Source organism: Aythya ferina, assembly GCF_964211825.1.
Source record: "Aythya ferina genome assembly, chromosome: 16".
Taxonomy (NCBI): Eukaryota; Metazoa; Chordata; class Aves; order Anseriformes; family Anatidae; genus Aythya; species Aythya ferina.
Window position 1 is genome coordinate 2,823,577 of NC_140315.1, and position 23,234 is coordinate 2,846,810.

Below are 23,234 nucleotides of genomic sequence, written 5' to 3' on the forward strand. Positions count from 1 at the left end.
AAATTTAGCTCCTCACAGAGAAAAGAAACCAATCTGATTTGGAGGTCAATCACAATTTCCCCATGTTTTTTACACCACAAATAAGCAATGAGTTAAATGTGAATGCTGCACTCCCAGCTGATCCCGGGCATGAATTCCCCATAAAATGGGCACCCCTTGGAAAATGTCCCACGTGGAAAGGTTTCTCATGGTCCCTGAGTCCGAAGCCTTTCACTGGGGTGCAGAACAGCCCAAGTCCCACCAGCACTGACCCTCCTGGAAGCACAGACACAGACATTTCTTGTGTCCCCTTCTCTGCAGTGTGCGTCCCACTCAGAGGTTTCTGTACCATGCCATGGAGGGGACGGAGATTTGGGGCTGAGCTCTTTTTGGTCCAGGTGGGTCCCACGGTAGATCCTCCAGCCCTGTCCAAAGAGCACTTGTGATGGGCTGAAATAAAGAGAAATAAAACAGATAATGATAAATTGCTCGTCTGAAGACCTCCTCTCTGATATCTGGTGATGTTCTTGCTGATGGCACTATGTGTTTGGAATGTTTATTCTACTGAATAAATAAATAACCAGGGATTGGGGTGCCAAAGAAGGCAAATCCTCCCTCCCCTGAGCCCAGCAGTGCTTCTGAAGGGCAGAGGATGAGTCCCACGAAAGCGTTCGCCTAAACCCAGGTACGCAGGAGAGGTTATAAATTAGTGGGTTTTGTATGAGACTTGGTAGGAAAGGAGGAAAAAAAAATGAAAGGAATTTAACAGCTGCAATGAGCCTAAATGGTTGCACAGGAGAATCCCCTGTCAGCTGCAAACCGCTTGCCTTTAATGAGGATGCAGGACATGCGCGAGTAGCTTTCTAATTCTTTGTGTAAAACCCTACAGATAATTGCTACACATGTACTTTCCGTTGTCTCCCATGGAAGTGGATTTTTTTTTTCTTTCCTTTGGAGCTGAAATTAAAAACAATTTATTAGAGAATAATTAATGCCAAAGCGCCAGGAGATTGTACCAAGCGCTGCATTTGGAGGAACACGAGCGGGGAACCAGCACGCGGTGGTTGTACATGGCAGGGAAAGCGATTTGGGAAAGGATTCAGGGGATCAGCCAAAGCTTTTCTGGCAGCTACTCCCACCATCAAATCATTAGTTTTTGCTAAGCCTTTGCAAAAATCTGGTGATTTGAGAACGAAATTTTTGCAAGTATTTCAGTGGTGCTGTAGGACACCAAATCCTATTACTGGGTAACGGGACTGTGGCCTCCCAGAGGTGCTTTGGAAGCTGTGGGTTCATATGGGGGGCTCTCCCCTTTTCATTATTGCATTAAAACCTTTCCCACTGCTAATCCTGTGCTGTGAGCTGTGTGAGCGGGGAGCTGGAAGGCAACTGAAGCATAAAACCCTGTTACTGCTCCCGGGGCTGGCGATCACGCTGGGATTTTTGGTTATCCCTGGGATCTTTGCTGGTGGAGCTCCAAGGGTCCAATCCCCGAGGTTCACCATGCCCAGAGACACCTCAAAATCTGCAGGGGGAGTTCTGGAAAACTATTCTGAAGAATGAAACAAAACAGAGAAGTAGAAAGGAGAGAGTTTAAAGCTGCCAGCAGGAGCTTGATGTCCTCGACTGTAACTCCTCGCCATCTCCCTCCCATTTTTAATTACAAGCAGTCAAACTGTAAAGACCTTAATGGACATCTTAATTATTGCATTAAAGTTTGAAATGGAAAATTCCTCTGTACGTGCCGTGCAGTAGGTCACGGCTGCAATAAAGGGTGATATTTTGCTTGCGACGGCGCAGGGTGCGACGTGCCCTTTGCAGGACGGCTTTGGGGCACGTCCCGGCCCCGGGGAGCTGGCAGGTGGATGTTGGATCGGGGCTCTGCTGTGAGAGTATCTGCTTGGGTTTTCAGTGCAAAAGTGCCAGTGAGAAGTGCTCTTTGCTCTTTCTTTTCTTCTCCAAACAGTGCTGTTTTATCCTTGTGTTTTGCTTTCCATCTGCTTAAATGTGTTTATTGATTTAGTGTTACACAAACTGCAATAGAACAGCGCTCTTTCTGTGTTCATGCCAGCTATTGAGCGTGCCCTGAACGATTCAAACACAAACTGACCCATCACTTCTACCCCTCAGCAGCCATACAATGGACCTGTAATTAATCAGCCTTTAAGCACAGTCCCAGATTTCCAGACCCTTTCGCCCGTACCTGTCCCTCACTCCATTCCCTCGGCTTCACACGGTTGCAGGACACCGTGACGAGGAGCAGGGCAGGGTTTTAGGGTGGTCTCTGCTTACTGAGAGCTTCCCAGGTCAAAAGAGTGTCTGTCAGAGGTTGTTCATGTATTTATAAGCAGGGGAGCAAAAGGACAAGGAGGGTTGGGGATCAAACATCCTGCTAAATTACCTTCAGCACTGTTTGGGTAGCACTAAATTTCACGCTACTTTTCCTGAGCACACTGAGGATAAAATTAGCGGGCTCCGTAGTCCTCAAAGGTCCTTCCTTGACTGTGTGGCTCTACAGGTAGGGTTTTAAAATTCCTTTAGTGGCTACTTCTCCTTTTTAAAAAGCTTTTTCCCCCCGTGTGAGCTGCCCCAGCACCCCACGGGCACACTTTGGGGCAGGCACTGGCTGGCACAGTGGTCCTGGGATGCCCTTGGCCACTCGCTGCCCTCCCGGCCGGGCTGTGCCAGCTGTGCCAGGGCCAGGTGCAGCTCTGGGCAGCCACATCCCAAATCTAACAGCTCCCTCTGTTGGCATCCGCACGAACCTATCAGCGAGGATGGAGAAAAGTTGGCAGTTTGGGGTTTTTTTTCGGTCGCCAGGTGGAAGGTGGTCTGTCTGCGGGGCATGTCCCACCCAGCAGAAGACTGGTTTCGTCTGTGTTATTGCTCTAACAACTGACACCGGACGGTGTCCCCTGATGCTGGAGTAACCACAGCTCTGCTGGAGACAGCTTTTCAGTCATTTTTCCAAAATAAGCCAGAAAAAAGTTGTAGCATGTGTGTGAGGATGCTGTGGAGATCCGCCAGCCCAGCTGCTTCCCCAGCCCAGCCTCTCCTTCCTAAGGAGTCGGTCTCACTAAGCACACTCCAGCTCTGTTTGTCTCTTACTTGACCACGTGAATGAGCACCTCTGCGTTCATTTTTCAAGGAAAATCACAAAATCAGTGTGCAAATGATTTGCTGCCTTTATTTTTTAGGTCCTTCCGTAACAAAAAACTCTCAGCAAGCTTTGGTGAGGCTGCTTAAACTAATAATCGTACAGATATGCAAAAGGGTTTCAATACTTCACTGACGTTGTATGAATGTGATGAAACTTGGGCATCAGATCTACAACTTATTGGCCAGTTTACAGAGACAGATAATGCAGACAACCCACCAAAGCTCTAGCTGTTGTACAAGGAAGGCACAGCCAGCATCATCGGTTTGATCATTTGGGACTTTGACTTTCCTTTGATGATCTCAGTTCCACATCTCCCAGCCTGCAGATCCAAGGGGTGGCCCAGCTGCCTCACGTGAATGTGATTTAAACTGATGGAACTCAACTCTTCCACAAGAAACAGTGCAAGCAGGAAAAAAAAAAAAAAAAAAGAACCAGGATCCACTCCTTGTTCTCCTGAGCTGCACCACTGAATGGCCAAATTATTAAAAAAAAAAAAAAATTGTCTATGTTCCTACAGGAAAGGTCATGCAAGCAAGCTGCTCAGGCTGGAGGAGGGACAGGGCTGGCAGAGATGCCTGGCTGGCCAGCCTGGTCTGCGTTTACCCTCCCCTTTTACCTGCTGATTTTAAGCTTCCCAGCAGTGTCTGGATCCTGGCTCTGCAGCACCCCAGCCACAGGGCTGGACCCATGGCAGCAAACAGCCTCTTAGGGAAAAAAGCAAAGAAGAAAAAAAGTACTCATCTCTCTGGCCCTAACTTAGACCACACCGATGCTATTTTCCCTCGAGAAGACACCAGGCAGCTGTATCTTTATCTCTTAATACCCCCAATAAGTAGCTCAGCTCAGCTTAGCGGCACCATTACTGTCTCTGCAGTTAAACATTTTCATTATCAGCCCACCTATTCAGAAGCAGCAAGGTATCTTCCAAGAAAGCTGTCCCAAACAAAAGGACAAGCAGGATTTTTATATTTTTTTTAAGGACGGTGAACCTGAATCTGCAGCTTTCCTGCACGGTGAGCGCAGTTTCAGCAGCTGCAAAGCCAAAGCCGTGATGCTGGCTGTGCCCTCCTCGCTAACCGAGCAGCACTGAATTGTTCTCAGCTCCAAAACTTGGGCTGCAAGCAAGGGGTGGGAGGAAAAGCAATGACTTACTTTAATATTAAATGTCACATTTAAAATAGAGCGTACAAAACCAGAATCTGTAGGCTGGTAAATCCTTCCCCTCTGGAAATACTGTGGGTTTCGGTGGGAGTACCACAGAAAATAAGCATGCAGAATCAGGCCTCAAGTACATAAAATATAGAATTTGGTAGTTAAATTTAAAAATATTTATAAATAACTTAAGACATTCAGGCTCAGAGGCGTGAACAGCCACGTATTTCCCCCTGACACGGGGAACAGCACGGATCCACACCCAGTACTAAGTGTCCCTGATGCAGAAATTCCCTTTATGCTTGAAGGAGAAACAAAAGGTGCCCACTGCAGGCTCTTTGGAAAATCTCCCGCAGCCCTCTGAGAGCACGTGAAGGACACATCTGATGCAGCAGAGAGCATTTGGGAGCACGGACCCGTAGCACTGAGCATGACCAATCCTTCTACATTCACAGCGTGGGGCAAAAGGGCTCCTGGAGGATTCCTGGGTTGCCCCTACAACACGTGGTGTCCTGCATCCCACCAGGCTCAGACACTGAGGGAGCCCTTGGGCTGCTGAGAGCGGTCTGGTGTGGTCTGCAGGATGGATGCAATGTCCTGCCCACGGTGCACAGCAGGCACCCAGCCAGAAATCCTCGCTTGCCCCAAAGGGAAGCCTTGGATTCATCTCACAACCCAGTCCCTTGTGCACCCGGGCTGTGCCTGCCGAGCAGGCTGCAAAATGAAGGCACGCGAGGGACGGTTAAGGTCAGAGGTATGTTCTTTGGGGTTCTTCCTTTCTGTTAGTTCAGACAAAAATGTGTTGAGTGGCGGTCCAAGAGCTGGCAGTCCTCCACGCGATCACAGGGAGGCAGAGCATGGAGGCAGCGATGCTCCACACAGCGAAGCAGCTCCATCAGTAAGCTGGGAGTGCAAACTGCAGCCCCACCGAGCAGGGCAGCCCAGCTGGGTGTCTGCCCACTGGAAATGGGACTGGGGCAAACCAAGGCCAAAATCTCACTGGAGACGTTGAGCTGGATGGCTCCACAGGCCATCAGCCCTGCCCTGAGCAAAAAAAAAAATGAACTCTAGAAGTCTTTTTTGGCGTGGGTTTCATTCACACCCACTAAGTACGTGGTCTCAGTATTTTTTGTTAAATGCCTACGAAAAATAATATTCTTTGGCACTTGTGCAACAATGACACGTGGATGTGATCTCCCTTATCCTTCCTCTGCTTGCTGGACTCCTCTCTACAGGTCAATGTAGGCAGAGTCCGTGTCCACCCGCTGGGCCTCCCCAAACACCAGGAACGCACAGAGCCCGATGCTGTTGACAGCAGCCACCAGGTTGAAGACAGAAGTCCAGGAGCCCGTCGTTTCGATCAGGTAGCCGGCCAAGTACACACAGATGACTCCTGGGCACAGGGGGAAGAGAGAGAAACGCACAGGCTGTGGGGCCGCATCCTGCCTGCCCGCAAGGATGAGCTGAAGGAAGGTGCCTTACCTAGGAGGGCTCCACCTGTATTTCCAACACCTGTAAAGTGGAAAAAAAGGGAATTTTCCTTTTGCTTTGTCTCACGGAAAGTGGGTATTAGAAACCCAAAGATGCAGGCAGCTTCACCTGGCTTCCCACCCGACCCCTGATATGGGGGGCAGCAAAGTGCCTTGCTGGTGGCAGGGCCAGCACCACATCTCCTCACCCCCTTCCCTTTCTCCAGGTGGTTGTAGGAGAAAAGAAGCAGCAGCCTGTGCAGCCACCTGGCCCCAGGGAAGGCAGCTGCACACATAGAAAGGTGCTGAGGCTGCAAGCACCGAGCAGCCGTCCCGAAGAGCTACGGCTGCTAAAACCCTGACACCCAGCCCCGTGTGTCCCCATGCACAGCACCTCTCCAGCTCAGCCCCAAGCCCAGAGGAATCCTTACCGAACAGCAAGCCAGCACAGGAGGGGGCCAAATCTTGCACGTTTACTGAAATACCACTAGTGAGAAACAGAGAGGGGGAAACGCTGGTTTTAATGGAGCACGATTTGGTTTTTCATAGTTTGCACAGAGCTTAGCTTGTCACACAAATGGAAGGAGCCCAGACAACCCATGGCACTGGCAAGGGAAGACGAGGAGGGAAGAGGCAATGCAGGAGAGAACCAGAAGGGTTCAGTTCAAGGCACTCAGAGGGGTCAAAGCACAATTCCCCTCCTGCTTTGTGCTCCTGCTCGCAGCACGGCCAGCCCCTGCTCGGGAAGTGCCAGGTTTAGCACCCCAGTAAGACTGGGGGCAGCCTGCACTGCAAGCCCAGAGTGCTGCCTTCGTTACCTGTGGTTAAAGGTCTGGAGTCCAACAGAAGCCGAGGCGAACACTATGGCTTTGCAAAAGCTGGATGTCTGGCCCAGGCACAGAGCAAAAACGCTGGAGACACCAGAGCCTATGACCTGGAAGAAAGGGGAAATGAAATACTGCAGTGGATCTTCTGTGAGGCAGAAAGCAAGCCCTTTCGCAGGCAAACTGTGCCCTTTTACAGTGTGAAGAGCTTGTGTGCACGGTGCTCTTTGGGTCTTTGCTCCCCACAGATGGACACGATGTGGGCAGAGGCATGCTCTCCCCTGGCTTTTCTCATCGTGCTCTCTCCTGGCTTTTCTATTTCTGCTCATCCTTGCATTGCTCCTTCCCTCAGTACCTAAAGGGTCCTTTGGAGTGACAGCGTACAGCTGGGCACTGCCTGTGGAGGAAGAGCTCCTCGGAGCACTCACACAGCTCCAAGCACAACATAACTGCGGGTCCACACTCTGCTCCTTGCTCGGGTTTTCCTCTGCATTTCATTTCCCATACACACCAGTCAAGTCTGTCTGCAAAGCTACAAAACCTCCCCCCTGCAACCACCAACCCAGCTCTGGAAGTGATCTGATCTGCCTCTCAGCAGCAGCAGGCAAGCAGAGGTCTCTTACCTGCATGAACTTCCGAACGGTGATGGTTTTGTACCCTGGAAGAGAAAGGAAGAGTCCCACGTAAAGACAGAGCAACAGGTCTCCTTGTGCTCCTCCCAGGTAAGTGCAATTCAGATGGCCACAGCTCATCTCTGGATGGATGCTGTGAGATCAAAGGGAGCTCCAAGCACATGGATGTGACCTGGACCCTGCCGTACTTACCCCATTTTCATGCTGTCTATTGCTGGGACTTCTCCACCTGAACAAGCCCAAGTCCTCCCAGCCAGCTTCTGTTCCCACACTGTATAGAATCAGAGCTGAGGAAAAGCCAAAAGAGCTCTTACCCTGGTTAATTAAATGATCAGACAGAAATCCACTGAACAAGCTCGTTGGAATTGCAACCAGCCAGGGGACTACGTTAAACACCCAACCCTGAAAGAGAGCAAAAGTCAAGAGAGGGCTGCTGTCAGAGCTCAGCTTACTTGCAGATGTCTGTAGAAAGGAAAAAATGAAGGGATCAGGACTTTTTACAGGATCTCTAACCCCTTCCCACCACAAGCTCTCAGTTACAGCCTGCAGCTCTCCAAAACCTGCAGCCCATCAGGCACAGCATGGGGCTGCAGCAGGTGGTAGGTGTGCTGCCTTTCCTTCTGTCTCCGTGACCCTACCTCCAGGGCAGAGGCAGAAAGCTCAGAGGCGAGGAATTAAACGTGGCAAAGTTTAGTGTTCAGCAAGGTGATGTGCCAGGGAGCCGCAGAGGTCTGGAAAGCAAGCTGTGGATGTTGCTCTGCCCCGGGGGTCATCGGAAAAGCTGCTGGCAAAATTTCCAAGAGCAGCTTCAACCTCATTAGCAGTGTTACTGCAAAGCTGGGGGAGTGTAGCTGGATTTTAATGCCAGGATTAGGTAACATTACAGTCGCAACATACTTCGGTTTATTTTCAATTAAGCAAGCTTGCTGCATTTGTAATCACAGATGATTGCTGGTCATCTGGATTACAGCTGCTCACAGGCGTTTTGGTGCCCAGATCCCACGGGGAGCTGAAATTGGTGTGTGCTGGGGCTGAGCTTCATCTCAGTGGGTCGGATCAACCCACCCCTCATCCATTTAAAGCTCCCTTTGCTCAGAGCCCACCTCCCCACGTACACATCTCTTGTTCTCTTGCCACATCAGGATGCGTGGGAGGGCTGGATAATCCTGCTTTTGAATAATCCTGTTTCGACTGCTCCTGGAAATCACAGCACGGCCCATCTGCATCTTTCAGCGCCTTTGAAATGTTGGTCCTCGGTCACTTTTGGAAATGTTATCCCATCAGGTTTGTGGGGCAATGCCTGTGGCATCTCGTGACGCCACCTGGGGTCACCCAGCGATCCGTCCCAACACACCAGGGCCACCCTTGTCCCATCCCATCGCCAAAATCCTCCATCCAGGTGGGCTGCAGGTGGCAGACTGCAGGGCGATGAAGGCACCTCACCTGCAGCAAGGGTGTCCGACCAGTAGGTGACATAGTTTTACCACACTAAGGATTATCATCAATCCCTTAAAATCGAGCATTGTCAAGCCCCGTTTTATTAAAATGCATGAAGCGATTACTGGATGCAGGAGCACTGTGTGGAGCATCTTACATAAGAGGACCATGATATAAGGCTTAACAGATGGCAAATTACTGCTACCCAAGCATATTACCAGAGGTGCACAGATCTTGTCACAACAATATGTTTACTGGTTTAATACACGATTTTAAAATAAATATCAAGCATGCCATAAAGCCCCTTACAAATGTAATGTTAAAAGGCATTTGTAAGCAGCTCTGGAAGTTACAAAAAAAAAAAAAAAACTAACAAAGCCATTGTGGAAAAGGATGGCTCAGTTTCTGAGAATAAGAAGATAAAAATAGTAGCTGTCAGCCCAGATGAGTCTTGCCTAGGTTTCTGAAAAATGGGATCATTGTTTGTGCTGAGGGGAGAGAAGCTTTTATAGTGTTGTTAAAGTACACATTATTAATGGTAATTATCACTTATTGCTGGTATCTCTGAGCTATACGACGTCAATATAGTTAAATAAAAACTTAAAAACCCAGGGATGGTGGTCATTTACAATGGCATAGTGCAATGAGCTCCGTGCCATTTGAAGATCGTCCCTCCCTCAGAAGAAAAAATAATAATAATAATAAAATAAAATAAAATAAAATAAAATAAAATACAGTCTGAAAACCAGACATAACCCTTCTCTTCCCTGCCTGGAAGGTACCCCAGGTCTGCCACACTTCAGCATCCCTTGCCAAGCCATAAGAAACCAGCCTCTGCCTACCCGGAGGGAGGATGCTCGTGCACATCTCTAGACGTATGCATGGAGAAACACCTCCTGGCCCTGCAGGGAAGCCTTCCACCTCCTCCTGCCTCCCAGCCTGCTCTCACCAAACCCCTCTGCCTTGCTCCTCAACCCACCCACTTTGGCAGGCCCCCAGCACAAATCCCCTCTGCACACACCCCAGCCCTTCCCGCGTCTCAGCCACTCTTACCTTTGACTCGGGGAAAGTTTCCTTAAAGAAAGTGGGCAGCCAGGAAAGGAGAGTGAAAAACGTGCTGGATGTAGAAAGCTGAGCAATGATGACAGCCCTGAGAAAATACAGCAGGGAGGGAATAATCAGCACTGACAGGTCACGCTGGGCGAGAAAGGGGCATTCTAGCAACGCAGTATTTCAGCTCCTGGTCTATAAATAACTCCCTTATAGCACTGCTGTTGTTTCCTGAGATTTTTTTCGCAGATAACTACTGCTCTGGGCTCGCAGCACCATGCATTCCCCAGCTGCCCTCACCAGGGCGGATGCCTGACGTCAGCCCGTGGGTTCAGGCCAGGTTCACCACGGCTGTGACCGTGTGAGCGTATTTCCCCAAAGTCCCTCCAGCGCAGCAGGAGGTGTCATTTAGGGCTTTCTAAAGCTGTGTTATCAGCAGATGTCCCACAGTTATTTAAGGCAGGAAAGGGCAGCCAGTTCCATCACCCTCCTCCCCGTCTTTAGCAGCACCTGGGAACCTGCTGCTGTGCTTGGATGAGCCTCAGTGCAAAATGCAGATTTCCCTAAAAAAACTCTATTCCAGTGCAAACCCAGCAATGCAAACCCAGCCCATGCTGGTGCCCCTGAGCATCACACTCACCGAGGGAACAGCCTCCAAAAGAGAAAGATTTGCCAGCAATATTTAAGCCTAGCATTCCCCCAGACAGAACAAACCCCACCTTTCATCAAGCTCATGCTTTCAGTTCTTTATTTACATAGGAGGGATTAGAAAATGTGGTGGCATTTCCCAAATACTTAAATAAGAGAACGAGCACAGAAGAAGCAAGCAGGCAGAGGTGGCAACACCGCAGGGTGGAGGAGCTCTCCCAGCCTGGCCGGGGCTGCTCCAGCTGCCTACCATATGGGCGCCTTCGTAAACAGCTGCTTCCAGGGCACTTTGCTCTGCTTGGACATCGAGAGGCCTCTTGTTAAATATTCTATGGGGATGGTGAGTTCTGCAGGGAAAGAAACGTACAAAGGAAAGATCTGATCAGCGATATTCCGTGCAGCTGGAGAGAGCCCTGCGAGACCTGTACAAGCACCTCAAATCTCCTTCAAACTCTTTTTTTTTTTTTTTTTTGCAAAACCAGCACTGGATGCTCATGAGAACACTTTGTTTATGTTCACCAAGCATCTTCCACTGCACCCACACAGTGCCCCATCCAGCCACCTTCCCAGCTGTTGCATCTCTCATCACAACTGGACAGAAATCTCTTGGGGCAGGGACGAGGTCTGGATTTAGGGCAGCACCAGGCACAAGATGAGCTGGGCCCCTACATACCACAGGCGCACTAAGAGCACTGTAGACAGGTGTAATGGTTTGCCCATGTGTGGAATTTCTCCCAGACAGTTATTTGGAAAGAGATACTGGGATTAACTGCTTTTTAAAAGCTCTGTGTATAGATGCTCTTAGTTGGGAATAAGTATCTCGCCCTGTTTAAGCTTAATCCACTTAGAAGATCACGCTCCGCTTGGTGTTTTCACTGGTGCTTAAGAGTACTGAGGAGTCAGGGCGACTCTCAACAGCAACATAATCCAGTGTGGGACTAAAACAGCAATGTAAAAGCTCAAAATCTTGTTTCTGGGTTCAGCATCTTTGGCCAGTCATGTTTATTATACGAGATACCCGAACAAAATTCACTGTGTAAAACCAGGCGAGCCCTTGGAAACGCCAAGCCCTGCAGCCCAAGGGATAAGGTTGAATTTACCTTTCTCTGTCAGCAGGTACTTGCAGGTGCAGTAAACCCAGAGCAACGTGAGCAAGCCGGAGAAGTAGAAGACGCTCTCCCAGCCGTACCAGTCCAGGAGCAGAGATCCTGCACCACCGATCACCAGTGTCCTGGAAGGGAAGCCACAAGCTGGCTCTTGGGTCTGCCAAGGGCTGGCCAAAGACACTGAGATGGCACAGAGCCATAGGGGAGGCTTCCTGGGGTGGATGCTGCACATCCACCTGCCGCACCCTGTGGCTTTGCAACCTGCTCTGGTCCCAGCAAGGCCAGATCCTGAGCCCCCGAGCTCTCGTTTGCAGACAGTCCTGTGTTTCCCACCCCCATAAAAACAAAGTTATTAAATGCAGTGGTATTTCTATTTGGCTTTTAAGTAACTCTTCCATTTAGAAAGGAAATTCTCATGGAAATAGAAGAGAAGGGAAAGTTGTATTATCGCCATCTGTCAGGGAGGACAGGTGAGCAGTCTCATGCTGACCCCTGCTCTTCCTACTGGATCAGGCTGTTCCCCATAGTAATTAAATATTGCAAATGCTCTTCAAAGTCTGTCTCGGAAGGAAAGAAAAAAAAAAAAAAACACCACATAAATCCTTGACACACGCAAGAGCAAACCGTGCATTTCAAAGAACACAAAGTCTTCAGCAGCGTGTGCATGAGAGCACAGACAGCAACTGCCTGAGGCTTCCCCAGCTGTAACCGGCATCCTCAAGGACCCAGGAACCTGCCTGTACTTTGGGCTGCAAGTTTTGCCTCCAACTATTTACTGTCCTTTCATCACCGTGATGTCCTGAGATTGTCACTCGCTGCTCAAAGCCATCTGCCTTTTGAACTTACCCGAACTGTGAGCCGGTCCCCACCGTGCTGTAGGTGAAGGCTCGCTCACTCTCCCGGACCCTCTGGGACAGCAGGCTGGCCAGCGATGGGAAGTAGACCCCTGAGCAAGGGAAGGAAGGCAGGGGGCTGTCAGGGCAGGCCCTCACCAGCAAACCCAAAGCAAATTTAAAAGATCCATCAAGAGCTAAACACCGAGACAAAGCAACGAGACTTTGGGTGGATTCAAAACAGGGATGTAACATAGAATAAAGGAACCCATCGCAAGGAAAGGTTTGTTTTTGTCTTCTCTGTAGTCCCATTCCATCATCAAAACTGCTGCTGTAAGTTCATCAGTGCCAGTGCTGCAATTTGGCAAGAGGAAAGGAAAACCATCCCAAATTATCCAGAGGTTTTGGCAAGGACTAGTTTTCACCAAGCGCTTCCAACGAGTTTTAAAACACAGAAAAATCTAAATCTGATTTCAGAAGCCAGCAGCTGTAGCTTCTTATTGTGGCAGCCCATGTTCGGCAGAGAGATTTCTATGGGGAAATGATTTGTGGGTGACTTTAGAAATGCCACACTTGTTTTTTTTGCTTCTGCTCCAGGTGCAGAAGCAGCTTTGAGACAGAAGCTTGCTCGAACACACAGCAGGAATTCACACACTGCAAACCAAATGTCTTGCACCTGAACTTTTGAGCCCCGAGCAAGGAGCCCGTGGGCAGACACGCGTGCTCAGGACCCGGGTCTCACCTTGCAGCAGCCCCATGAGGAACCTGGAGCAGGTCATGAAGACAAGATGGGCAGAAGAGATGTGCGTGAGCAGCGGCGTGATGACTGTCAGGAAGCCCCATGCTGATGCCGAGAGGAGGAGGACTTTCTCACCTCCTATTCTGGAAGACAGAAAACATGCATCAGAAACGAGTGGTGGGATAAAGGGCAAAGGCCCCCAGCTAAAATTCAAGCATTCTTCCCAGTTCAGCTGTTTTTTAAGAGAGAATTGTCCGTCTAACCTGTTCTTCTCCTCTTAAGGAGGTTTTAGCCCTGCGGGGAGCAGGATCAGAGCTGGCCCCCTCCCTTCCCACCTCCACGGAGCGTGAGACCCCACGAAGGCGCCCGGTGACAGCCCCAGAGCAGGACTCGTGTCAGCCACCAGGACAGCTCTCAGTGGGTGCTGCCCATCCAGCACCAGGCACCAGCACACGGCCACCCAGAGACTTCTCCCTGGTACAGGGGAAACCCAAGCTGCTGCTGCCCTTCTGCTTTTCTTTTACAATGACCGTGTTTTCTCATCCGTCTGCTCTCCTGCATCAGCTACTCCTTCCTGTTAGCAGCTGGGGGATTTTTTTTGCTGGCATTTGCTTGCAGACTATTAAGGAACATAATAAAATTGCAGAGTGCCCTGCATGGATAACACACTCCTTCCAGGCATGCCCTTCTCACGAAAGGTTTCGCAGGAAAACCCTCCTCACCAAGGAGAGGGCGGCTGGGGAAAGGAATGTGAGTGGCTAATTAACCAGACCTTTCCTTACAGCTAGCTGGGGTACTTGTTTTTTAATTGATGTGATAGACCAAAGGCATTCAAAACATGATGGAAGCTCTGATAGGGGCTTGTTTGGGAAAGGATTGCACAAGAATGTGGGGTGGAAACACTGGAGGTGCCGAAATGAAAATGAAGACAGAATAGATTATTTCAAATAATATAAAGCTGTAGTCCTTGCAAGAAGGAAATCTTATATGTCTTGTGGCTAGTGACTGCAGCCATAAACCCTTCCAAATGGCTGTCGGACACAGCTGGGATTAAACTGTTTGTTAATGGACTCCCAGCAAGCAGCAGCTATGAACCACACAAGAACTCAGCATTTATCACTTTCCTAAAATCAAGCCCACTTTACACCCACTATTTCTTTTGTCAGCTTCATGTGTAGGGTTGTGGGTTTGCTCTTTTTATTGCAGTTACTGACCCAGTGGTAAAAACCACCTCCATCCGAAAAAATATGCTGGTATAACAGTGCCCTTCACTGGTTAAAGGTGAAAAGAAACCTCGGTGGTCTAAGAGTCCATTAATATAACCGAAGGCCTCTTCTGGCAGCAGTGTGGGAACTGCCAAGGTAGTAATTACCGTGTGGGCACTCCCTGGGTTTGCTGGGGGTTTTTCCTGTACAAAGTCCTTCCCCGCACACCGCACTGTAAGCATGGCACCAGTTTGAAGACCCAGGAATGTGAGCGGATAGTCAAAACCACAGCTGTACTTCCTGAATGAGGGCTGTGGCAAAGCTAACAGAGAAACCCATAAAGCTTCTCCCACACCTAGCCTTCACCCTCCACCCCGTTACCATCCCGGGGTGAAACCTGGCACTGTCAACCGAGAGATCAAAACCAAGTTAGGTGATACTGAAAAAGCCCGAGCAGGGGAAAACACAATGCCAGTACTGGTCACTGATATGTCCTCCGATGATCTGCGTCAAGCAGTAGCCCCAGAAGAAGCTGCTGAGCACGACGCCCGACTGCTTCTTGTCCCAGCCGAAATGAGCACTCAGGGCGACGGCGCAGATGGGCACGGTGACGCGGGCGCAGTACAGCAGGCACGTCCCCAGCAGCAGCATCACCATCCACACACGGCACGTGGGCCTGCAGGGAGAGAGCAGAAGGTGAGAAAAAGGCCAGAGGATGAGCTGCCAGGCAGATGGGTGCCCACCGAGTGCTTTTACAGGTGGGACTGGTTTGCTTGCAAGCTGTAATGAGTTTGGACTGGTAAAAAAAGGTCAGCACGATCCCCCTGGGGCACAGTGCTTAGAAACACTTGGAAATGTGTTTGGTTGGTGACTTTCAAGAATTATGCTAACTTTTATCTCCAAATTATTGTGTCTGACCAAAAGCTGCAGGTGCACCAGGCTGCTCAGGCACTGCTGACTGTAGGTGGAGGAGAAGGCAGGGCAGAAACCTGCTTTGCTGAGCTTTTTTATCCAAACAAAAGCTTTAGAAGCTGTTCTTTAAAAGGTAAGGGTAACAAAGGAAAGGTCAGCGCGTGACACGCTGTCTTGGTAGCAAATATTTGTCACTTGGCATTCCTGCCCATTCCCCAGGGGAGGTGACATGTCACCCTTCTTAAAAATAACAGAGGTGGAGGCAAGTTTTAGGGAGAGACAGGACGTGGTGGGGCTGAACAGCCCAGGGCGAGGAGCGAAGTCATCCAGCCTGGCCTGGCAAGAAGTTCAGGATAATGTTAGTAAGGATGTGCTCGTAGTAACACTTGGTTTTGGTCTGTGATCCTCAGCCCCAGGACAAGAGCTCCTGCAGACGACCAGGCTGGCAGTATTTCTTCCTTCACCACGCGCAGGTGAAGTCCTGCAGGCTGCATCCCCCTCTGCTCATGAAAAAGCAGCTCAGTGAGAACATAAACTATTGATATTATTTGTATGTGGTTAATTTGGTGCCCAGAGGCCTGAACAAACAGGCTCTCTCTGCTCCAGAGATGATTGTGAAATTCACTGTACTGGGCATTAACCTCGGTGCTTTCCACCCTGCTACACATCCCCGCCGTCTGCCCAGGGAACAACCTGGGTCACTTTTATATTGAAATGAGCGCTGATTCCTCTGCGCTGGGTTCAGGATAAATGTAGGTTAATCCCACACAGCACAAGCCCATTTATAAATGTGTCAAATGGCCCGGCACGGAGGGAGACAAAGGAACAATGAGAAGTAAAACACACCGAGCAGTTGTGCCCGCTGGAAATGAATTTATTGCTGTTTCCTGACAAGCAGCTCCATGCCGGCTCCTGGCGGGAGGAACTGGGAGCTTTCAGCAGAGCTTTGAAGGTTGGAACTGTCCTTATTGTGCACACAGAAATGTACAAAAACAGCACGGGAACTAGAAAACCACACTTATGTTTGCTGGGAGAACAAGGAACCGAGGGTTGACCTGCCTCGGTCACCTGAACCAGCTGACAAACGCCCTCCTGGTCTTACACTGCTAGAAGGGCACGCAACGAGCACGCTTTAATTTGCTGCACAAACAATTTGATTTGTTTTTATCACCTGCGGATGATAGCTCTGTGCTGGTTGCCCAGCCAGCACCAAGAGCTGTGGCTCTGACCGACTTCAGTTTGCTGCAGCAAAGCCCAAAAACTTCCAGCTCCTGAGTGTCAGAGCCAGGCCAGGAGAGCCTGGACAGCGGCTTGGGTACGGGAGGCACAGGGCAGGTGGGGCTAGAAATTAAAAAAAGGTGCTCGGCAGAGCCCTCGGAGGGATTTCCCAAGGCTGGCTGGTATCAGATGCACAACTGTGCCTGCCAAACCAGTGCCTCTGCCCCGCGGACATGGGCAGCTGCCAGCCCGGAGCGCTCAGCTCCCTGCTATCCACAGCAGCACAGCGCCCATTTATTTCAGTTCTTGAAGTTGAGGTGACCAAGTAGATGCTTGCCATGAGCGTATGTTTGCTATTATTTAGCTGCCAAGAGTTTTCCAAACTGTACTTTTCCCCCTGAAGCACACGGGGACCTTTCTGAGCTTCCCCGTGTCTGGAGCTGGGCTGGGCACTGCTTCTTCTCCCAGCAGCTCTTCTGCTGAGCACGGCAGCACTCTAACGGGATATTAGATTGACATTTTCTCCCCTGGAAGGCTGCATAAGGTATGAAACAGAGAGAAAAAGGCCTGTGCAGCTCAGCTCTGTTCCCTCCCGGCAGTGTTTGCAGCAAGGGAAAGCGCAGCCCGCAGGCAGTAACGCCGCTGTCCAGGGGAGCTGCGGGCAGGGGGCACAGGAGGAGCCTCACTTTTTTCCAAAACCACTGCGTATGATATATAAAACATGACATGGTCATGGTGCTCTCCTTGATCACTGCTCCGTTCTATAAATTCATGCCCTTTTCCTGTGTTTTTATATGCATCAGTAGACACTTTAGTTCCAAACGAGCAGGAACTCTACCAAGGGCTTCCGACTGCCACTCGCTCTGCAGGCAGCACGTCCAGCTAGGAAAATCCCCTCCAATAATACGAGTGTCAAATGTAATCACTGGCTGCCCACACCCACCTGCAAGCATGGCAAGAATTATTTCTCTGCAAGGACAAGGACGTGCTTACATCAGAGGAAAGAGCTTTGTAAACGCATTTTCTCCTAATTACAGTTATCACAGAGCCTGCCGATGAGTCAATGTTCTGCTCGGTGCACAACAACAACAGCAAAGGTTCCAGAAGAAACCTTGACTAGTGCAAAGGAGGAAAATTAAAACTGCTTTAGGAGCTAAGGAGTAACGACAAACCAAACAATAGGTTTTGTAGCTAACACCAGCCACCCAAGAAGCGGAGCTTTACCGGAATTAGCAAATTTAACTAAATTGCATCCCTGATGAGGGAGCAACAACCTGTGCTGCTGATAACCCAACCGAGACAGAGGCAGGCACATCTAAACCCAAGCAGAAGGAAGTCGCAGGTGGCGGTGCCGTCACGCAGACCGAGCTTCTCCCAGCTGCACGGGGCAGAAACCGCGGCGAGAGGGGCAGCCACCTCTGAAACCGTCAGGGGATGAAGCTCCACGGCCTGCCCGCAGCCACCCCGCTGACTCAAGAGGTTGTTGCAGGTCTGCAGCAGCTCCTCACCACCCGGCCGTGCTCTCCTGGCCCGTCACACCTTCTTGCTTCTCGCAGGGAGCAGGCGCCTGCAGGTGCGTCCCCTTCAGCGCGCCGCCGGCACCCTCCTCGCAGCTGTGCAGCTAGAAAACACTTCCTATGTCATAATGCTCCAACCACCACCCAGACGGGCTATAATTAGCACCGAGAACTATAATTGAGTCCTAATGACTGTTCCTGGGTGGCTTTTTGGATGGCAGCAGCCTTGTGTTTGAGCAGTGTGCCCGGGTTCTCCCCCAAACACAGCCCCAGGCGGTGGGTGGTCATGGTCACAGCTTTGCTTTGAAGCATCCAGTGCTTCACCTGGGACCTGGATCCCACCAAGAATGGGTCCCCAGCCTAAGGCAGTGTTTAACATTGATTTTTAAGGAGTCCTGGGACATCCCGCAGAGGAAGCAGCACAGGGTATCTTTATTTGCAGGGTGTTTTCCTGCTGGAGGAATTTCTCCAGTAGGTGCCACCGAGCAAATATTGATTCAACTTTATTTCTCTTGCCTTGCCTTGCTCCTTTCCCTTGGTCTGCAGTCGTGTTTGCAGGCACTGCAGGTCACTGTTAAAATGGACTTGCTGGTGCTGAGGCTATCAGTTAGATCACAGCTCCATGACACCCTCAAGGCACGAGCCAGGACTGCCAGGTGTTTTTTTAGGCAGTAAGAGAGCTGTGCAGACCACAAACGGTCTGCTCCAACAACAGCTTTTGGATGGAAGCCGTCTCCAGTACTTGTGGGTGCTGCCCAGAGCTGGAACTGGAAGGGGCAGAAGCCTTCTGGCTCAGTTTCCTCCTGCAGACGGGGACCCAAAGAGGCTCTGTGGGAGATGCACAGAGGATATGTGTGCTGGAGCCCCTTTTTCATTGCAGCAGGCACGCACCCATCCCTGCACAAACCCCAGGAGGAGCAGAATGGAGACCACGGAGTGGCACCGAGCTTCCAGCCATGCCACGGGGCCACCAGCTGCAGACCAGGGGCATTTTCCTCCTCGTGACCCATTCCCAGCCCCACCTGAGCATCATTTTCCCCCATAAAATACTTCTGTCTCTGCTTACCTGCCTCCTGCTTTAATTGACAGTAATCACCACAATTACAGCCTGACTGACGTGGTCTGACACAGCAGTCGTGCAGACACTCCTGCATGAGGAGATAATACCCAGGTAGTTATTTTTAACCTGCTTTGACAGTCCTCTCACTTCTCTCTCTTTGTTTTTCTTAACAATTTCTCCTACCCTTGAAAATCTAACACGCTTGTCAAGAGAGCCCTTTTTTTCCCCTCCTCAAGCTGACTTTGTCGTGCTGCAGCCCGGCTCAAAGCTGGTGATTTCTCGCTGTCAAAAGTAGCTTTCGGGTTTAGAGGAGTCTTTTTTCCAATCTGCCAGCTCACAGCCAGCTAGAGCAGCACGGAGGACACAGGGCTTTTTTACTGGGAAAGCTGCTGATTTCCTGTTAGCCTCCTGTGCACAAACTTCTTCCGCAGAGCCACAGATGGCAACAAAGTGGTGTTCAGTGAGCACAGCTCTCAGTTTATTCCCTCTCTTCATTTCTTGCTTTCGGCAAAAGCAAAGATGAAATTAGATTTCAGCAGCTCTCATGAGCTGGAAATAGTTGTTTAGCCCAGGTGGAGGAGGTGGGAAAATGTAATAATAAAGCACACGCGTGCTTTGCACACTGATCTGAGGACATACACGGATCAGCCATAAATGAAATACGTGCTTAAATTCAGGGTGAGGAGCTTGGATGACTAAAAAACCCAACCACAAAAAAAAAAAATAAAAATCAACTAAAGCCACAGCATCGTGTTGACAAAAGATTGGGGCACTGAGCTCAGAAAAACAACGTGACCTCTGGCTCCGGGCAAAGAGCACAGTCAGGCGACTGAAGGCCAGCATGTGGCCAGTGGTACAAGCCCTTTTATCTGTGGAGCTTAAAGAAACTGCTATAATAATCCCTTGTCGTCAGGTGTAGCCAGAGGCTGGGAGATGCAGAGTGGTTTCAGGAGCCATTTCCTTCCCAGGACACACTGACTTCTCTGTGCTCTGTTTCTCTCCTGGAGGCACCATCCAAAGCGTTGTCTCCACGTTGACTGCTGGATCTGCCCAGGGCTTTGTGTGCAGCCTTTGGCCATTGATTTCTCTTCTGGGTGCTTTGGTCGTCCCTCCTGTTGAACCAGAGGTGCTCCCACACATCTGCCGAAGGGATCCCGCTTGGCATGGTGAGATCTCCAGGCAGAAAGTGCTATCTAAACATCCAGATGTGCTAAATAAACGTGCAAGCAATTTTTCAAGCCCCAAACAGAAATTCCTGAGAGTTGATCTTGGAAGAGAAAGAGCAGACGTGTGATCGTGGAGCCACTGGAAACCTGCAGAAAAGTTTGGGAAGGGCAGCGGGAGAGGCAGGATAAATCACAGGGCAAGAACAGTGGAAGAGGAAGGAAGAGCCAGCTGAAAAAAAAGGAGGACAAAAGAAGAAGCGGGATGAACAAAGATGGAAAAATAAACCTGCCACCAAGATAAGTGCTTATCTCTCCTTGCACTGACGGTGCAGACAGATCTTGGAAGGCTGCCTGGCATGTCTTTTGTTGGAGCATGAAAGGAGAACCTGTGTCATTTCCCCCACCCGATCAAGCCTTGCCTCCACGGCAATAACTTATTACTTACTTGGAAATGTTGACAGCTCTTTATTTGCATGTGTTGTTCAAAAACTGCCCACCGAATTGATTTCAAACCGCCCAACCTGCCACGTTCTGCAACCAGCAGCTGGCCCCCGACCTCCTCGCGTGAGCTGGCAGCAGGCTCCCCTTACCCTTCCCCTGTCTCGTTGGCTTTAGACCCACAAAGCTTCCCCAAACAAGGGCTGCAACCACGCGTGTGTGCGGCCGTGCCTGACGGGGACGTGCTCTCTGCCTCTGTGAATTACTGCAATAAAGATAACGAGCTGATTAGAGCTACGCTCGTCCTGCTGCTCCTTCACGTTGGCTGAACTCTTTCGGTTACTTGTAGCGGTACGGTCAGAATCGGTTCAAAATATGTCTTTCTTGGTAAATGTTTCATCAGCAGTCTCTTGTTTTGGGAAGTGTTATAGTTGTTCACACTTTTAGAAGAGATTTGGGAAGCTGGAAGGTTCATTCTGGCAAAATGTATTTTTTTTTTCCTCAGGAAAAGACATCTAAGCAGAAATTTTTGTTTCATGAAAATTTGGCTTGGGGTTCTTTGTCTCCCACCACTCCCAATTCATGAATATTTAGGGAAAAGTTACGAACGGGGCGACAAAGAGAGGGGATTTTCTTAATTGCTTTGGGGGTAGAATCTTAAAATTTTAAGCAATACGAGTGCCAAAGGTTTGCTTGTGAGACCTACCTGGCATTCTTGGGACCCTGCCTCGGGAAGGCAGCTCAAGGCGTGCCACCACTGCAAGAGGGGGTTGATAATAAACCTCAACCCACCTCAGCCACCCTGATTGCTGCCAGAAGGGACAAATCCTCGCCTGGGCCACACATTCCTGTGTGTTGGCACCAATGTCACCGGCCCCGTGGCTGCCCCTCGATGCTGTCACCGTGATGGGCTCGCCATGGGGACACACTGTCCCCAAAGCAAAGGGGAACAGGAAGCCTGCCGGGCACAGCACCTCGCTCGGCACCACAGCAGCATCAAGACAAACCTATAAAAAACCCCAAAGCGTGGGGGGCAGCGGGGTGAAGCCCTGGCTATCGGGGTCCTGGCTTGGAGAAGCCTCCGAGCATCACTTCCAGCTGCCACGGGGCACTTCTGCACCATCTGTGACTGCAGGATTGTAGGATTGTTAGATTGTAGGATTGTTAAACTGTGGGATTGTAGGATTGTTAAACTGTAGGGTTGTAGGATCAGGTGCCCTGCCAGGACCAGAAGAGTTGGAGCAGGGGTCAGGGCAATGGGCGACTGTCCTGGGGTCAGCACAGCCCCGCTGCAAGCACAGGACCCAGCACGGGACCACCCTGCTCTAAAAGCGGTCCTTTCGGGCTTAACGGGGGCGCTAATTATTTTAATGACTTCGCTTGCTAGTGCTGTCAGGCTGCCGCCCAGCTCCCCGCCGGGACTTTTATCTTCACGAATTCCTATCGCCAGGACAAACATCCTGACTGAAACACTCCGATAAAACCCTCCCGGTACATCCAGCGGCGTGTTTAAATAACTGCCCGCGTGCCAGGAACGAAAGGAGGAGATTTATTCCGTATTTTTAGCCTCCCCCCCCCACACACACACACACACAGCCCCGCGTTCAGCCCACCGGGACCCCAGCCCTCGGGGGCGCTCGGAGCGGCTCCCGAAGCGGTTTCTCCGCCGAGCAGCGGCGGCTTTTCCACGGGCAGCACCTCTCAAGCAGCTTTACCTTGGCCAAAAGGGGTCCCCGGCGCCGTCCTTCCTCATGCCGCGGCGCTGCGAGGCTCCGGAGCCGGGCTGGGCGCCACACGGCACCGCGGTGCCACCCGCGGCCATGCGGGCAGGGCAGAGCCTTCCGGCCCCGCCGCCTCACCCCGAGCCGGCCTCCTCCTCCTCTCCTTCCCTCCTCCTTCTCTTCTCTCCTTCTTCCCTCCCGGCCTTCCCCCGCCGGGCCTCGGCCACGTGTCGGCGCCTCCCCGCCGGGCCGGGCCGGGCCGGGCCCCGAGCCAGCACCGCCACCGCCCCCCGGGGCCCGTGGGGACCGGGGGCAGCCTCGAACCCGCGATCCCCCCCCCGGATCCGGGCAGCCCTCAGCTCGCTGGGCTCCTTTTGGGTTAGTTTTTAAGGATTTTTGCCCCCCCTCCGGTGTGGAATTGCATCCCCACAGCAACGTGGTGATGGGGTAACAGATGGCCCAAGTAAAATTATATTTTACTCTGTTCAATAAAATGAAATGTTCCTGTCCTTCCTGTACCCAAAAGTTGCAATGCTGCTTGTGGTGGCGGGGACAGCCCCTGCTCCTCCAGCTTTCGCTTTTGTTTTTCTCAGGTTTACCAGCAGAAACATCTCTCTCTGCTTTTTAAGGTTTCCCACCTAAATTTAGGGAGAAAACGAAGTTATCGGTGTTGTTGCAGCCTGGGTTAACTCTGTCGGACAGAGCCGCTGCCTTCCTGTAAGCGTCACGGAGATGCAATCAGGCTCCTTTATGGAAATAGATGATTAAAATAATGATTATCCCAGTCCAAAACAAGAGGAGGTGTGAGTCACTTCAGGAGTATGAATGAGCAGGTGGAGCTTTGTTAAGATGTTGTACAGGTGGCCAACAGCAGCTTGGGTGCAGGCATGGCAAAACTTTGGTCGAAGGATGGAGAAGGAGCTCCCGCACAGCCTGCCAAGGGCAAATATGGCCCTTGGGAAAAAGGT

General features: G+C 50.7%; 1 protein-coding gene across 1 annotated transcript; it reads right to left on the minus strand.

Annotated features, from left to right (window-relative positions):
• Positions 1 to 3,146: 3,146 nt before the first annotated feature.
• On the minus strand, positions 3,147 to 22,388 carry SLC17A9 (solute carrier family 17 member 9). The gene is made up of 13 exons (XM_084537872.1): positions 22,261 to 22,388; positions 14,713 to 14,910; positions 13,033 to 13,172; positions 12,304 to 12,403; positions 11,452 to 11,582; positions 10,602 to 10,698; positions 9,707 to 9,803; positions 7,531 to 7,618; positions 7,208 to 7,242; positions 6,579 to 6,694; positions 6,192 to 6,247; positions 5,774 to 5,803; positions 3,147 to 5,684 (listed from the first exon to the last, which is right to left on the minus strand). Exons 1-13 carry the CDS (start codon positions 22,365 to 22,367, stop codon positions 5,521 to 5,523), a joined length of 1,359 nt encoding a protein of 452 aa, XP_084393998.1. The 5' UTR covers positions 22,368 to 22,388; the 3' UTR covers positions 3,147 to 5,520.
• Between the last annotated feature and the right edge of the window lie 846 nt (positions 22,389 to 23,234).